This window comes from Crinia signifera, chromosome 6, assembly GCF_055691185.1.
Source record: "Crinia signifera chromosome 6, ASM5569118v1, whole genome shotgun sequence".
Taxonomy (NCBI): Eukaryota; Metazoa; Chordata; class Amphibia; order Anura; family Myobatrachidae; genus Crinia; species Crinia signifera.
This window is the reverse complement of record NC_139222.1, coordinates 107,938,436-107,955,518: the sequence shown is the minus strand read 5'-3', so window position 1 is coordinate 107,955,518 and position 17,083 is coordinate 107,938,436. Positions and strand designations below refer to the sequence as shown.

Sequence of the window (17,083 nt, the reverse complement as noted above, 5' to 3'; positions counted from 1 at the left end):
TTTGCCATGATTCGCCGTTTTGCATTCGACATCTTTTTTAGGTGAACAGGAAAGTGATCTTTTAAAATAAAGGGTTTTGGGGGGGAAGTTTGGTGTAAAAAAAATCAGATTTTCTTTTCTAAGAAGGGGCATGCTATTTGTAATCATGTGCTTAACCCTTTCCCGACGGGGCGTTTTTTGTTAACTTTTCTTTTTTTTTTCCTCCTCGCGTTCAAATAAGCGTAACTTTTTTAATTTTCCGGCTATATAGACACATGAGGGCTTTTTTTTGCGGGACAAGTTGTACTTTTTAATGGTACCATTTACTATACCGTATAATATTCTGGGGAATCAGGAAATAATTCAATGTGGGGTAAAAAGAAAAAAAAACGCAATTCCACAATTTTGCGCTGGTTACGTTTTTTTTGGAGTTCATAGTTCGTTTAAAATGATGGGTTATCTTTATTCTATGGGTCGTTACGATTCCGGTGATACCAAACTTATATAGTTTTCGTTACGTTTTACCACTAAAAAAAAAAATAGAAAATTTTACGTTTTTTCTAATTTGCGTCGCGTCGCCATGTTCTGCGGCTTATAACTTTTTTATTTTTCCACCTACGGACCTGGGTGAGGGCTCATTTTTTGCGGGCTGAAGTGTACTTTTTAATTAATACCATTATGGGATATGTGCGACTTTCTGATCTCTTTTATTTAAATTTTTTTGGGTAGGCGATGCGACCAAAAAACGTAGTTTTGGCGTTGGGAATTTTTTTCCGTTTACGCCTTTAACCGTGCGGGATAACTAATGTTATATTTTAATAGATCAGACTTTTAGGAACGCGGCGATACCAAATATGTTTATTTTTTTATTTTTTATTTATTTTTATTTGTGAAATGGGGAAAGGGGGGTGATTTGAACTTTTAATATTTTTTTTTTTTTTTTTTTTTACTTTTACTACAAGGCCCCCTAGTGTACTTGACCACTAGGGGGCGCGATCGCCTGTACTAGGTTCAGCCATAGAGCTCTATGGCTGAACATAGTGATTTTCAGCACTTCCTATTACATCCTGCCTCAGGCAGGATGTAATAGGAATGCTGACATGGCCAGCACAGGGGTCTACATTAGACCCCTGGCTGCCATGGCAACCGATCGGCACCCTCCGATCTCGCCACGGGGGGCCCCGATCGGCGCCGGAGAGGGGCGCCCCCCTCCGATCAGCTATTTAAGCACTGCGGGCTGCTTTGCCCGTGGTGCTTAAAGGGTTAAACGGCCACGATCGGCGAACTCGCCGCTCGTGGCCGTGAGAGCAGGTACCTGGCTGTAATATACAGCCATTACCTGCTCTCTTTCAAGCCAGCTCACTCCGTGAGCTGTCTTGATTCCCCCGCAACCGTCATATGACGTACATGTACGTCATATGTCGGGAAGGGGTTAAAGCACATCAATATATATTTAATTTTATTTAAAAAAAAAAATTTTACATTATTTTTTTTTTTTTATACACTTTGGCCAGCATGGGGCCGGGAGCAGCTCATTAATATTCATTTATTCACTGCACTCTGGTCCCGATCATTACATATGCATGATTGGGACAGGGATTGTTGCGGCTGATGATCCCAGCCCCCTGCCAGCTCTGGGGGTCTCTGCCAGCCTTCCTCAGTGTCAGGCGCAGGCAGGGAGACTTCCATCTTCCTGCCTGTCGCCTTCTCCCAGCGTTTCAAAAAACGGTATATTTAAACGGTATTTAAAACGGGTCTGAGCCTTCACATTGCAGGTAGATTACAGTTTTAAATACCGTTTAAGTACCATTCACATCAGTCAACCCGTTTAATCCCCAGAACATGTTTCAAGGCAGAATGCAGGGGACAGCCTATCACAGGTCTGTAATCTCTTGTTTTTACTAAATACCTTTTCAGAGCCATTCTCACTGCATAAAACCGGATCTGAAACGTGTAGGACTCTGCTTTTTAAACGTTTTGAAATACCGGTTATCTTTAACCGGTAAATCAACTCTGGCGCTTTCCCACTGCAGCCTTAAACATTTTGAAATGTAAAAAAAAAGGCAATATACCGTTTAACAAGTGCGGTGTGAAAGGGGTATTAATGTAGCCAAGGGACTGTCCAAAGCAAAGCAAGGCATGCATAATGCATTTCAGATATGAAATCTTTCTTCAGAAGTGTCATTAAGGATCCTGGAACCAGCTTCACCTTATTACCAGATCCGGAACTGGAACTTTGGTTGCTGGCTACATTAAGGATCCTGGAACCGGCTTCACCTTATTCTCAGATATGGAACTGTAACTTTGGTTGCCGGACCCAATTAAACAACTATGGTTTATGATTGTGCCTTAGAACGTTTACTACATGCTTTTAAATCATTTTTAAATTGTAAGTGCAAACCTTTATTATAGAAACATAGAATATGACGGCAGATAAGAACCACTTGGCCCATCTAGTCTGCCCCTTTTTTTAAACATGTTACCTCAAACCATATTTGATCCTTATTTTTTTGTAAGGATATCAATATGCTTATCCTAAGCATGTTTAAATTGTACTACTGTATTTGCGTCTACCACCTCTGATGGTAGGCTATTCCACTTATCTACTACTCTTTCTGTGAAAAAATTCTTCCTCACATTTCCCTTGAATCTTCCTCCCTCTAGTTTCAGTGCATGTCCTCGTGTTCTGTTGCTCCTCTTCCTGTGAAGAATGTCTCCCACCTGTACCTTGTTAAAACCCTTGATATATTTGAAAGTTTCTATCATGTCCCCCCTTTCCCTTCTCTGCTCTAAAGTATACATATTAAGATCTTTTAGTCTTTCCTGGTACGTTTTGTGATGTAGGCCATGCACCATTTTAGTTGCTCTTCTTTGTACAGTCTCTAATGCATTTATATCCTTCTGGAGATATGGCCTCCAGAACTGAACACAATACTCTAGGTGAGGTCGTACCAATGACCTATACCAGGGGTCGGGAACCAATGGCTCGCGAGCCAGGTGTGGCTCTTTTAATGATTGCATATGGCTCGCAGACTGCCTGATTTTTTATCCCCTTTCTATGAGGATACGCGGCTGACATCGGGGGAATGGATTGAGCCGTCAGCGCGGCGGCGGGGGGGGGGGATGTGGGTGGAAGAGCTGATACGCCGCAGTGTGTACTGTAGGCTCTTCCAGCTACATCCCACACCCGCCGTGCTGACAGGCTGCCCGCCGCGCTGATAGGCTCCCCACCTCTGCTGACACGTGGGGAATCACTGCGCGCCACACGGGTGCTGGAGGCTTTTGGACACTGACGGTGAGTGTAACTTACAGCAGTAAGTTTGTGCTGGGGCATTCTGTGCACTTCTATTATACTGCTGGGGGCATTATGTGTGGTATACTGCTGGGGGCATTATGTGTGGTATACTGCTGGGGGCATTATCTGTGTTCCTGCTGGGGGCATTATGTGTGGTATGCTGCTGGGGGCATTATGTGTGGTATACTGCTGGGGGCATTATGTGGGGTATACTGCTGGAGGCATTATGTGTGGTATACTGCTGGGGGCATTATGTGTGGTATACTGCTGGGGGCATTCTGTGCACTTCTATTATACTGCTGGGGGCATTATGTGTGTGTTATACTGCTGGGGGCATTATGTGTGGTATACTGCTGGGGGCATTATGTGGGGTATACTGCTGGGGGCATTATGTGTGTTATACTGCTCGCATTAATGGTGAGTATTATAACAACATTATTTAAAAGAATAAATTCAGAGGCGTTTTATACTGACATTTACTTGAATTCACTTTTAAAATATATTATATGGCTCTCACTGAAATAAATTTCCAAATATTTTGCTTTCATGGCTCTCTTAGTCAAAAAGGTTCCTGACCCCTGACCTATACAGTGGCATTATTACTTCTTTCTTTCTTTATTAAAGCATTTTCTTTTTTTAAACGTTATGCACTATGTTCTCTCCATTTCTTTTCCTATATATGTAAATCAAAACTATAACATTGGAGTAGGGTTACCACCTAGTCCCTTTAATTCCGGACACATATTAATTACACAGGTTCTGTGGCTGGCTGTCTTCAAGACTCCACTTCACCTGATTTTAAACTGCCACAGAACCTGTGTAATTAACATGTGTCCGTAATTAAAGGGACTAGGTGGTAACCCTACATTGGAGGAGAGTGATCAACGTCCTATGAGTTGTGGTTTGTTGGAGGTACTCTGTCCTGCGCGCCTCCTTCGGCTGCCTGAAAATTACCACTAAGGTCACCCTCAGACCTTAAGTTTTGGAAATGCTAGTGGAGTGGGTGTGGTAATCGTACTGGGCGCCAAAGTTAAAATATAATGTAATTTATTGGTACAAACGTAAAAACATAATAATCAGTGTATAAAACACATAAGAGCAGTGTATAAAACACATAAAACAAAGGTGCGATTCTTCTTACCCCTAAGGGTATTTGGAGCCTGCAAGGATGGGAGGAAGGGGCAGGATGCAGTCCGGAATGTGCACCCTGCTCTAGGCTCCAAATACCTTAGCACTGGGTTGGTCCTGATGGTTAACTTGTGGATACCAGTCACTGCCATGTTGGGACGTATGCATACCCTCCAACTGTACCGGATTTGCCGGTACAGTACCGCTTTTTAACGGTCTGTACCGGCAAATAAAACCTGTACCGAATGTACCGGTTTTTGTGCCCAAAGCCGACTCCCCCAGGCTGTCAGGTGCGCCAAGCACCCGACTCGCCCAGGCTTGCCAAGCACCCGTTCCCAAGGGTGCATTCATTGTGGGTACCGACTCCCGGACCAGCATGTGCGTCGTCGTCGTCATGATGTCATGAAGCACACAGGGGACACAGGACTCCGGCCGCGCGAAGTGCAGCAGAGATAGCTGCTTTAGGCTGAGGACTCCCGGACCAGCGTGTGGCCGCGGCGCGTCATAACATCATGGCGCTTCGCGCACAGGGGACAGGACCCAGGACTCCCTGAGCGAAGAGAAAGCTGCTTCAATCAGCTATCACTGACTGCACACAGCGTGGAATACAGCGGCCGCGGGACCCTGGTCATCATCATAAACTTTTTTTTTTTAAATGAATCTCTTCTCATTCTAGTTACGTGCTGCAGCTCAGTCCTATGACATATGATGGCTGCTGACATATTAAATAATGCATTTATTTTCAATCTTCTGCCTACAATATTATGAATAATCTGAAATGTAAAAAAAAAGATTATTCATAAGTTATTGTAGGCAAAACATTGAAAATAAATTCATTATTTAATATGCCAGCAGCCATCACATGTCATAGGACTGAGCTGCAGCACGTCACATTAAAGGAATTTAAGTGCTCCTAAAGTTAAGAGTATCCCCTTATTAAAAAAAAAAAAGCCCAGTACACATTTGGAACGGAGGCATGACCACACCCCCATTTACCCATGACCACGCCCCCTTTCTACATGTGTACCGATTTCTGCCCTTCAGATGTTGGAGGGTATGCGTATGATGTTGACCCAATGCTTGTCGACCTAATGACCGTATCCCTATAGGTGACTCTCAGCCAGTCTGTAGCTAGCCTACAGCGGAAGCGGCAATGAGCCTGCTGGTTGCGCACTGCAAGTCCGTATGCCGGCATTTCTAATAGTTCCACGCCAGCCATATATAACAATGGCCCTGGGGTGACGCCACAAGCTACATACTGACCATGATCTATACGTCACCGGCTGTTGTTAAGCAAAACTCGCGTGTAACATCTTCTGCTCATGCGCGGAAAGGGGACTGCGGCGCCGCGGCCACCACGGCTGGTCATGTGTGCAATGCTCGCGAGCCGCCGTCACGTGACTCGCGCTGAGATCTTGGTGCGGCGGTGACGTAGGCGCCGGAAGTTCGGTAAGTGTATGTTACCGGAGAGAGTGTTGTCCCGGTTCTCTTACACTGTCATTTACTCCGTGGGTCTATTCCGGCCATTGTATGGGAGCGAGGCACAGGTACACCGTCAATTGCGTAAATTAAGCTGTCGCTTCTATTGTTTTCAGTTCCATACTGTATTCTGTCCTGTGTTCCCAGCATCCTGTCATTTTCTCAATCCCGATTGCCTCAGCCTCCTGTCCTGCTCTCTGCCCACAGTGGCCTCAGCCCCCTGTCGTTTTTTCTGCCCCCGGTGCCCTTAGCCCCCCCCCCCCCCCCCGTCGTACTGTCTGCCCCGGTAGCCATAGACCCCTTTCCTGCTGTCTGCTCTCTGTGGCCTCAGCCCTCTGTCGTTTTGTCTGCCCCCTGTGGCCTCAGCTCCCTGTCGTGCTGTCTGCCCCTGGTGGCTTCTGACTCCTGTCGCGCTGTCTGCGCCCCGCTGGCCTCAGACCCCTGTCGTGCTGTCTGCGTCCCGCTGGCCTCAGACCCGGGTCGCGCTCTTTGCGCCCCGCTGGCCTCGGACCCGGGTCGCGCTCTTTGCGCCCCGCTGGCCTCGGACCCGGGTCGCGCTCTTTGTGCCCCGCTGGCCTCAGACCCCGGTCGCGCTCTTTGCGCCCCGCTGGCCTCAGACCCCGGTCGCGCTCTTTGCGCCCCGCTGGCCTCAGACCCTGGTCGCGCTCTTTGCGCCCCGCTGGCCTCAGACCCCGGTCGCGCTGTTTGCCCCAGGGCGACTATTGACACCCCCCCTATTGTGCTCTCTGCCCTGGGCTGACTGTCTACAAGATCCTGATATTTTCTGTGTTCAAGTACTTACATCTCTTTCCTTGCATCCTGCTAAAATATATTTTGTATGTTAGCTGGGGTTCCTGATGTATTTCTTAAATGTCCCCTGAATATGACTTCTCATGTTTAGGGGACCCCCACTTTTCTGTTCTCTATTACGCTCTCTATTACGCTGTCCATTGGCTATCATAGAAATGTCCAGGGAAAGACTGTTTCAGCATTTGAGTCGGGTATGGTACAGGGGTCCGACAGTCAGGATCCCGACTGGCCAGACTCAGACAGTATGGTGAGCGCAACTAAGCCCCTTGCGGGCTCGCCACACTGCAGGCACGGTGGATCCTCACGAGGGAAAATAGCAGGTGGCCGTCGGGAACCCGGCTGTCTGTGTTTTGACAGTCGAAATCCCAACGTCGGGTAAATGCCTGTCGGGATCCCGACTGTCGAGACCCCGTCCGGCACCCTTTGAGTCCATGCGGATTACAAGACTTCAATCACGGGCATTCAGCGCTAACTCTTAAAACAGGGGTTCCCAATCTTTTTCGAATCCTGGCACCCTAGAGTATCAGAATTTTTCCACGGCACCCTTAGGCCCCAAAAAATATATATAAAATTAAGTACATTGTGTTTATATGTACTTGTTAGATTCAGTTATGTGGTAAAGGACAGGATTTGCTTCTGATTGTACATATTTTATGATTGGCGGCCACCAGCACTGGTTTCGTCCATTAATAATTGATCATAAATAATTTGAATTGGTCCTGGACCACCAACCCGTGGCACCCCTGCAAGTGTCCCGAGGCACCCCAGGGAGCCACGGCACACAGTTTGGGAACCACTGTCTTAAAATGTGACCAGTGCACTAGTGTAGATGTATTAAATAGCCCTTATTATTTTGTAATTTTCGAGCCTCACTTCTCATTTAGTAACGTGGAAGTGGGCACTCGTATCCCCCTAATGTATAATAACACAGATGAGGAGAGCTTTTATGTCCTGCCTCTTCAGCTCTCCTTATCGGTGCCCCCATCAGAAGTGCATGTGCACCGCATTCCCCTGGCTGGCTAAACTGGGCATGCATTAGATGTTATCGCAAGATCTCATGCACAGTCCAGAGAAAAAATTTGAACTATTAAAAAAACCCAAGTTTTTTGGAATAATCCGGATACAGGATACTCAACCTGTACCTACTTTAGTTTATTTTTCCTACCGTATATTACCTGCTATGAAAAAAATGTCTCTTTAGAGGGCAAGATCATTCGTGTCCTATGTGGATGTCATCATTTTGTACTTTTAACCTCTGGCTTGTGGTAAAATGAGCGAAGCTTCGATTTATAGTCCAGGGATATAATATACAAAATTGTCTGTTCAGAGTGTAAAAAAAGTTATATACATTTGGATGAATTAAGGTGTTATGGTTGTATAGTATCTTACTGTGTAGTTTTATTGATATTTAATAATCGAACAATTGTATTTTTACTTTCAAAGTTACCATGAGTTATGCAGAGAAACCTGAGGAGATCACCAAGGACGAATGGATGGAAAAGTTAAACAACTTGCACATCCAGAGGGCAGACATGAATCGTCTCATCATGAATTACTTGGTAACAGGTCCGTGCTACACTTGTGTAACATGTTTTCCGCCATGTTTCATGATACATACTTAAGCTGGACTTACTATAGCAACACTTTATCTAATTCTTGATGGAACACAGGCCGCACTCATTTACTTTGTGGCTACTATAGAAGATTATACATTTTCTATACATAGTTTTATCATTTTATTCCAAGCTGCCTGACCTAATTTTTGTTACCTCTATACCTTGTCTGCCATCTGTTTAGTCCTTCCTGAAACTATCCACACCTCCATTTATTTCCTGTTGCCATTGGTCACTTGTACTTTACCAGAGCTAGAGTATTATCACAGGATTATTACACCTCAGTTAGATTGCCAGTAAAGATCTGGGAGGAGTGGAGAGTTTCGGGGAAGAAGAAGTACTGACACTCCTTACTGTATAAACTAGAGCACAGGTTCTCAAACTCAGTCCTCAGAACCTCACACAGTGCATGTTTTGCAGGTCTCACAGATTCAAGTGAAATAATTAGCTCTACCTCATGATCTTTTAAAATGTGTCTGTCAGTAATGAGTGCACATGTCGGGTGACCTGGAAAAACGTGAGCTGTGTGGGGTCCTGAGGATCAATTTAAGTACCACAGTACTAAAAGATGAACACTGCAAGGAGCCTTTTTAGCATGGTCCACACTAGATTCTTTATTAACCAAGCCGAGCGCCACCTAGGTTTAGATTTTAGTCTTAGAATTTTAAATGCAGGGTTCTGCTTACATTTCTCCCCTCTCCCCTCAGAGGGATTCAAGGAGGCTGCTGAGAAGTTTCGAATGGAATCTGGTATCGAGCCCAGTGTAGACCTTGAGAGTCTAGATGAAAGGATAAAGATTCGGGAGATGATCCTTAAAGGACAGATCCAGGAGGCCATTGCACTGATAAACTCCCTCCACCCAGAGTTGCTGGATACTCACCGCTACCTTTATTTCCACCTGCAGGTCAGACACATGGCTGGACTTTGATGTTTAATTTTATGTCCGATTTAATCTCTGTTGTAATACTAACCATAATACTTGAGAAAAAAAGCTCTTTATTTTCTACCAGCAAGAGCTCTATACAAAACAGGCATCCCCACTCCTGTTTGAAATACACACCAAGCTTTAGAGCACATGTCCAGGTCACTTTAACAAATCAGGGAGTTCCATGCTCTTTTTCATAGCTCTATTTTCATCTTAAAAGCCCAATTTCATGAAAAGACCACTCCGGCCAATGGAGAGGCTGGTCATATGCAAAAATGCGTAAATTCGTACGTGCTCTTTAGGCATCCATTTGATTCAAAATCAGCCCCTAGGGTTTTAAATTACATTTCAAAGATGATTAACTTCGTTACCAACTTATATATACATTTTAACGTATAGACTTCCAACTTAAAATTTCTACGCAATTCATTATTTGCGCTACCTCTGCTGGTTGTCTTTATAACTATCTTCGTGACGATATACTGAACTTTGGTGTCATGGCTGTCTAGAATTTGCACATCCTAATTCTGAAATGCTGACAAGTTAACACCTTACCGACGCAGCCTGTTTTTGCCTTCCTGACAGAGGCCTTTTTTTCAAATCTGACATGTATCACTTAAGTGGGGATAACTTTTTTTTGCTTTTACTTATCCCAGTGATTTTGAGATTGTTTTCTCGTGACACATTGTACTTTAAGTTAGTGGTAAATTTTGGTCGATACAGTTTTTTTTTTTTTTTGTGAAAAATACCAAAATGTCGTAAAAAAATTGAACATTTTGCAAAATGTTAAATTTTCTGCTTGTGAGACAAATAATCATACCACTCAAAATAGTTCATAACTAACATAGACCATATGTAAACTTTATGTTTCATTCATTATTTCAACTTTCTTTTATTTTTTTTGGACACTAGGGGGCAGCAGAGTCAAAATTATATACATAACACAGTAAACGCTGCAATTGGCTGTTCACATTTGAACAGCCAATTGCAACGATCGCCGATCGGGATGGGGCATCGCTGCCCCCCCTGGGCAATGAGGGAAGATGTCTGCTGTCAGGGACAGCAGACATCGTCCCTCTGTCACCGCGTCTCTAGACGCGGTGACAGTTTAAAGTCATGACGTACATTTACGTCATGTGTCGGGAAGTACATCCCGACCATGACGTAAATGTACGTCAAATGTCGGGAAGGGGTTAATAGTTACAAAGTTTATAACTGGCATACAAATGTTTTGAAACACCTGGTCTTATGGACCCTACGCAAGTAGTGACCCGCTGAGTGTTCTGAGCGATGCTAGAGCACTCGGCATGATTGCTCAGCACACAGTGATGTGCCAGCGCTGTGTGCTGAGCCATCTTTTAGGGCCAGTGTTCTACAGTGAGAACACTGGCCCTGACCAATTAGTAACCTTTGTGCTGGTTCTTAATCGGCGGGAAATACTGGCGCGTTTATCTACATCACTAGAGCATACAGTGATTTATGGGCATTTTCTAAGCGATGTAGTTAAATTCAGTAAAATCCTTAAGAAAATGCCCGCGTATCACTACGTGTGTATGGGCCCATTACAGTGTTTGTTGAAGTTTAAGCAATCTAAGTCCAGTGAATAACTGAGATGTACAAAGGTAAGCAGGACATTTCACAAGGCTATAACTAAAATAAAGTTGTTGGCAAGAGCTGATAAATGTAAAGTGGTTAAAGAGGCTTTCCCGGGCTATGAAGTTTTGTGTTTGAGTGGGCAAAAAGATGGTTCTTTAGTGTGTGGAGTTTAGTTATTAAACAATACTTCCTGGCCCATTTAAGGCAAAGAAATAAAATAAAAGGACAAAGCTTTTGACCGGCAGGGATGAACCACCCTGGGGATAGTGCCTAAGCTACGGCTATACAAAAGAAAGAAATGCACATAAATGTATATCTGTGATTTATAGACAATTCCCCGGGTGGTTCTACCTTGCCTGTTGGAGACTGTGGTACCCAAGTTGTCTCTTGGAACATGGTGTCTGTATGGGAGCATCTGGTGGGTGGGTTCCTATGGTCTGGTAGTGTTTGTACTGCACATTGTGTGGGCATATAAACGTTGGAAAGTTTGATTTTGTTTGTATATACGGTACTTGTTTCCTAGCACGGCGCCCATCTCGTTGATTGAATGCCTTAACTTTAAGGCACTCAAGGCATACAATCAACGCGATGGACCCGATTTTCTGTCAATCGCCAGCTAATTTGCCGGTGAAAGACAAAATCGGGTTGATCGCATGGGCCGCGATGCGACCGATGCGATCAACCCGATTTTCCCATAGGGAACAATGTTAAAAAAAATTTAAAGTGAAAATCGGGTTGATCGCGTCGGTCGCGGGCCATTATAATGGCCTGCGATGCGATCAACCCGATTTTACATAGGTGACAATGTGAAATGGGCCAATATGGTTAAAAAGTATGTTTAATGCCCCCCCCCCCTCATTGTTAACGCCACCCCACTATTGACGCCAACCCGAAGCATGGCGAGCGGCGACGGTACGCGTCCTACGACCTTTTCATACCCCTACTATCCACTTCGGCGTGGAGTTGATTTTATATAGTGTGGCGAGCCACCGAGCCCAAGGCGCCACGCTTTGGGCTCGGTGGCTCGCCACACTATATAAAATCAACTCCACGCCGAAGTGGATAGTAGGGGTATGAAAAGGTCGTAGGACGCGTACCGTCGCCGCTCGCCACGCTTCGGGTTGGCACGGATACCTTCACAGGTATCCGCTGCGCTCGCCACGAGCGCAGCGGATACCTGTTAAGGTATCCGCGTCCCCTCGCGGGGCTCGCCACGCTTCGGGCTCGGTGGCTCGCTGCGCCCGCCACACTATATAAAGTCAACTCCACGCCGACGTGGATAGTAGGGGTATGAAAAGGTCGGAGGACGCGTACCGCTGCGCTCGCCACGCTTCGGGTTGGCGTCAATAGTAGGGTGGCGTTAACAATGGGGGGGGGGGCATTTGAAACATGAGGGTACTATTAAAATGGGGGGTTTTGGGGCTTTTTACATTGAAATCAATGTAAAATTGGGTCTCGGGGACCATTTTACATTGATTCGAATGTAAAAATCCGACGAGATTTTTCCGACCCGATGGATACAATCAAAATCGGTGGTGCCGTGCTAGGAAACAAGTACCGTATATACTTTGTTGTGGTCCTTAGGAAGGGGCTGACGCCCTGAAATATCAATAATGCACATGCTTTCTTCTGCTTTTTTCATCACTATTGTATTTGTAACACTATTGGAGTATGTATCTACCTTGTGCAACACCATGCAATATGCTCTGTTCTACGTATAGTTTGTCACTAATTCATTTTACAGCAAGATAATTACCCCCAAAAAACTTCACAGGCTATGCCAGAGCTACCTTTTGGGCAGGGCTGGGCAACACTGGCCCTCCAGATTTTGATGAACTACACATCCCAGCATGCCTTGCATCAGTTTCAGCATGGCCACATAGCAAAACTAATGCAAAGCATCCTGGGATGTGTAGTTCATTAACATCTGGAGGGCCGGTGTTGCCCAGCCCTGCTTTTGGGGATAGTATTGACATAGTTTGCAGACTTAAACCCCATACAGCTGGTTTGTGATGAACTGGAAAGAAGGTTGAAAGCAAAGTAATCAAGTGTACAAGTGTAGGAAGTTGTGCAACGGATTTGTTAACAACTTCCCAAATGATCATAAGCGTACGCACGGGGGTGCCTGGTGTGCACAGGCACACCCTAATGCCCGACACCCAGCATCACAGTCACACGATGCAGTGACTACCTTGAGGGATGATTATTATTGTCCTTCTATGACGCTCAGTTATGCGTAACCATCCGGCCGCCCGCCCGGGTTACCAGGCCACTGACTTTTACCCTCATGGCTCCATCTCGCGTAACATAAGGCAATGTCGTCATACTAGCCTTGCACCCTAAATAGTTGTAGACACTCCCATGCAGAGCTAAAATTATTTTCATGGTGGTGTACACCCTAATGTAATGTGCTGTGCACACCTATGCAAATGATATTCTATTTCCAGATAGCATGCCACAAGTGTGTATTATGAAGTCAAAACATTTCTTAAGCAAAATGATTCTAGGTTTCTTTTTATCTCTGTTTGTTTGTACTGTGCTTTTCATTTCAGAGTACATTGAAACATTGAACTGCATACATTTCATTCTAAAACTGTCAAAATAGGGGTTGTGACATTCATTGTATGTAGATGGGATGAGATGTAACAAGACCACATTAAAATGGCTAAAAGCTTTCCGGTGTACAGTGACTGTCACAAAGTAGGTATTAGCAAAGGAGTTGTATGTAGTGACAGGTTTTCTTTGTTTATTCAGCAACAACATCTCATAGAGCTGATCAGACAGCGGGAGACTGAAGCTGCCCTGGAGTTTGCTCAGACCCAGCTGGCCGAGCAGGGGGAGGAGAGCAGGGAGTGCCTAACCGAGATGGAGCGGACACTGGCACTGCTGGCCTTTGACAACCCAGAAGAATCCCCGTTTGGTGACTTACTTAACATGATGCAACGGCAGAAGGTAGATTTCTCAGCCACTTCCAGGCAGTGCAAGAGATTGGAGTAGACATTATAAAATGTGATTTCACACTGAATTCGATTTCTCTAATAAATAATATGTAATCATGTGAAACATAAGAAACCTAAATCAAGGAGGATTTTTTTTAAATTACTTTTAAGTTTATCTCTCCGACATTCAGTGCATGCAGATATTTTGGTAGAATTACTATTCCTGATGATAATGCATCTTAATTCACTACAAAACACTGCACTTGTGAATCCCTCTGGTTATGCTACACAGAGGAGGCCATGGTCACCTTTACAAAGAGAAATAAAATACAGCAGGAGGCACCACATGTAAAAAAAAAACTGTCTTGTGTTTATAGTTCTGTAAGAGAGTGCCTTCTGTCCTTTTTTAGAGGAGTATAAAGTCACTTTTCTTTCCTTGTAAATCTTGCAAATCACGTCTTGACATACGTTGACGTGTAGATTACAGCTACATCTTGTACTTCTGTTAACAGTTGGGCATATGTCCAATATTGTCCGTTTGCTGATTGTATTTAACAAAGGCTTGTTTCACAGACACTACACAAATGCCTTAATTGAATGATTTATGTGTTTACAGGTTTGGAGTGAAGTCAACCAAGCTGTCTTAGACTATGAGAACCGCGAGTCCACACCCAAACTGGCGAAGCTCCTGAAACTGCTCCTGTGGGCTCAGAATGAGCTAGACCAGAAAAAGGTCAAATACCCCAAGATGGCTGACCTCAGCAAAGGGACAGTAGAGGAGCCCAAGTAACAGAGAGACTGTCCCAGAATGTGTGTGATCTCATCCATTATCAGTCTGTGACTGCAGCATTTTCTACCAGCACGCATTTTGGCACTTCCTTCCCTTAGACAATTCCCTTTAGGGCTGTCCGTTTACAGGGACAAGAGCCCAACAAAGAAGCAGAGCTGAAAGGTTATAATAAAGTTTATTGTGTCTGTTATCCTCATGGACCATTCTCTGACCTGGACTTCAGTCAGTGCTTTGAATGCAGGTCCCACCAATCACCGAGAGGGAATAGGTAGAATGTAGTCTATGCATTGTAAAACAGAAGTAGGGGAATTTCACCAAAAATTACTACACTAAAGTAAATATTTAATCCACAAGATAGATAAATATAGTAATCTGCTAAATATATATTTATTAATTCCCAATTGTACCACAGGTGTCTTTGAACGGGATGATGCATAATTATTAGTAATAATTGTAATGCAAATAATTATGTATTGGAAATATTTTCTGTGACTTCCTCTGACTAATTTATTTTAAAGCAGTCCCAAAACTCTATTTATGGTTTGTGCTAATATTATGCAGAAATGTCTCCAATGTTTCTGAATTCTAGTGACAAATGGTGCATATTTATCCACACACAGGTTAGCCAGCCATTTTGTGGGGGGCTAGCCAGCCATTTTATAGGTGAAGGGAATTCATTAACCAGTATTTGGATATTGGTTTAGCGCAAAAAATTGTGGGCTTCTGTAATGTCACCGATTGTTTAGTCATTGATTGTCTGCAATTATTGGTTCAGCTCAAGTGGTTTCCATTGAGTCAGTAGGCTGCATTCAGTTATTGATCCCTCACAAAAAAGGCTGCCTCTTGTGCGTGACTAGTTCCAGATAAAAATAATATTGTTTATGCTATAAATTATAAATGTCATTGCAGGTGTCTACAGATGGAAGAACATATAGAAATAGTTACTTAGAACTTATTTTTTTGTTGATTCTACTTTTATAAGTAACCCTCCCCATCATTCGTGGCATGCTTAATTTTAGTTGGTTAGAAACCTCTTCAGATTATCGTTATTTTTTTCCCTTTCTATAGATGGCTAGATATTTTGCAAACCTGCTATATGTGTATGCAACAGTGCCATATAATTGGTATTGAACATGCCACAAAAAATAAATAATAAAAAACACCTCTGGCCGTACAAGGCTGAAAGGACAGTGATGTTTGCAACTGAAGTCCCTGTATTCAATCTAGACAACCGTAATCAAACATGCAGTATACCATGTCTTTACCATCGTGACCTGCCAGTTCATCCCTGAAGTTGTTAAATATTGCATCATGTATGAAACATAGGCACACCCTTTCAAGTGATTTGCCCTATTGTGCTGGATGCAAGTGTATTACCTACGGGGAAGTGACAGGTTCGCAGCATAGAAACAGATTTAGCAAAAAGCCATTCATAATTAGTGGACATTGTGATAAATGCTAAGATGACATGGGAATTTTTAATATAACTGCCAGCTCTAGAACACACTGGTCTACGTATTCAAATGTACTTACTTTGTTTTGTCATTTTTTATTGTGTGTACTTATTATTTTATGTCAATGTTGGACAGACATTGGCCATTGTCTTTGTGGCCAATACTTCACAATGAATTGCAGCCATCCACACCTTGAACCTGCAAGCTTTTTGGATGAACACTGATATTCAGGTTGTATTGAGTAATGCAATTAATAGAATATATAATTATTTGCATATTCAATATAAATCCCATTATGCGGATGGTTTCCTTAGTCTGCCTCCTCTTGTCACATGTTCAGGTTACTAAAAAGGCTGGGTCTCTTTACAGTTCTGTAATTAAAGTGATGTAATAACGTACAAAGCCACCATTCTCTACATCGGCAGCAAAGGGTTACCACTTTGTAGGTTGAGCCAATATGTATGGGAATGCAGCCTATTTTTTTTTTTTAATGAAGAATAGTGACATCACTAAGACTTTGTACCTCAGTGATGTCATCACTTTCTAGTGAATTGATAGGTTGTATTTGGATATTGAATGAGCACATGAATAACCTAGGTGAGGTCATTGACTTGCTAGTGAAAGTCACAGTCTTGTGAATATATTTGTTTAGGCCTCAACTTGGTCACCAAAACTTTCTGTAGGGGACAAGTATCATTTGGTCAGATGGTAGCGGATATGGGATTACACTCCTTTACAGATCTGTTTCCTATTCATCTCTTTTGTGAGGTACAAACTGATAAAAAAAAAATTAGGTCAATAACTATCTCCAACTGTGGCTTTTATGGGACAGGACATGCCAGTCTGGAGCCTCATCACCACATCCAGCGCATTGAACAGTTGGAGAATGTTGGATGGCTTGCCTCTGTGCTGGATTTGTGAATTACATTGTACATAGCAGTATGCCTTTTGTATATAGTTTTACATTCTTGCAGGTTGAATACATTAATGTGTGTGTGTGTGTGTGTGTACTGTGCATTATACTTGGGAGAGGTTAGTCAAATGTTTTGCAATTAAAATTTCTCAAGACATGAAA

At 43.6% G+C, this 17,083-nt stretch overlaps 1 protein-coding gene across 3 annotated transcripts in view; it reads left to right on the top strand.

Moving 5' to 3' along the window:
* Positions 1 to 17,083, top strand: part of LOC146007968 (glucose-induced degradation protein 8 homolog) — a 32,731-nt gene extending 15,648 nt beyond the window's left edge. Inside the window, exons 1-5 of one of the 3 annotated variants that reach the window (XM_083146786.1) lie at positions 5,695 to 5,851; positions 8,135 to 8,257; positions 9,012 to 9,208; positions 13,580 to 13,777; positions 14,381 to 17,083. In XM_083146786.1, the coding sequence (XP_083002912.1) occupies positions 8,140 to 8,257; positions 9,012 to 9,208; positions 13,580 to 13,777; positions 14,381 to 14,554 (687 nt within the window). In that variant the 5' untranslated portion in view covers positions 5,695 to 5,851; positions 8,135 to 8,139 and the 3' untranslated portion in view covers positions 14,555 to 17,083. Of the gene's footprint in view, positions 1 to 5,694; positions 5,950 to 8,134; positions 8,258 to 9,011; positions 9,209 to 13,579; positions 13,778 to 14,380 lie in introns of those variants that run through there. The other 2 variants (XM_083146785.1, XM_083146787.1) reach the window with 2 other exon arrangements.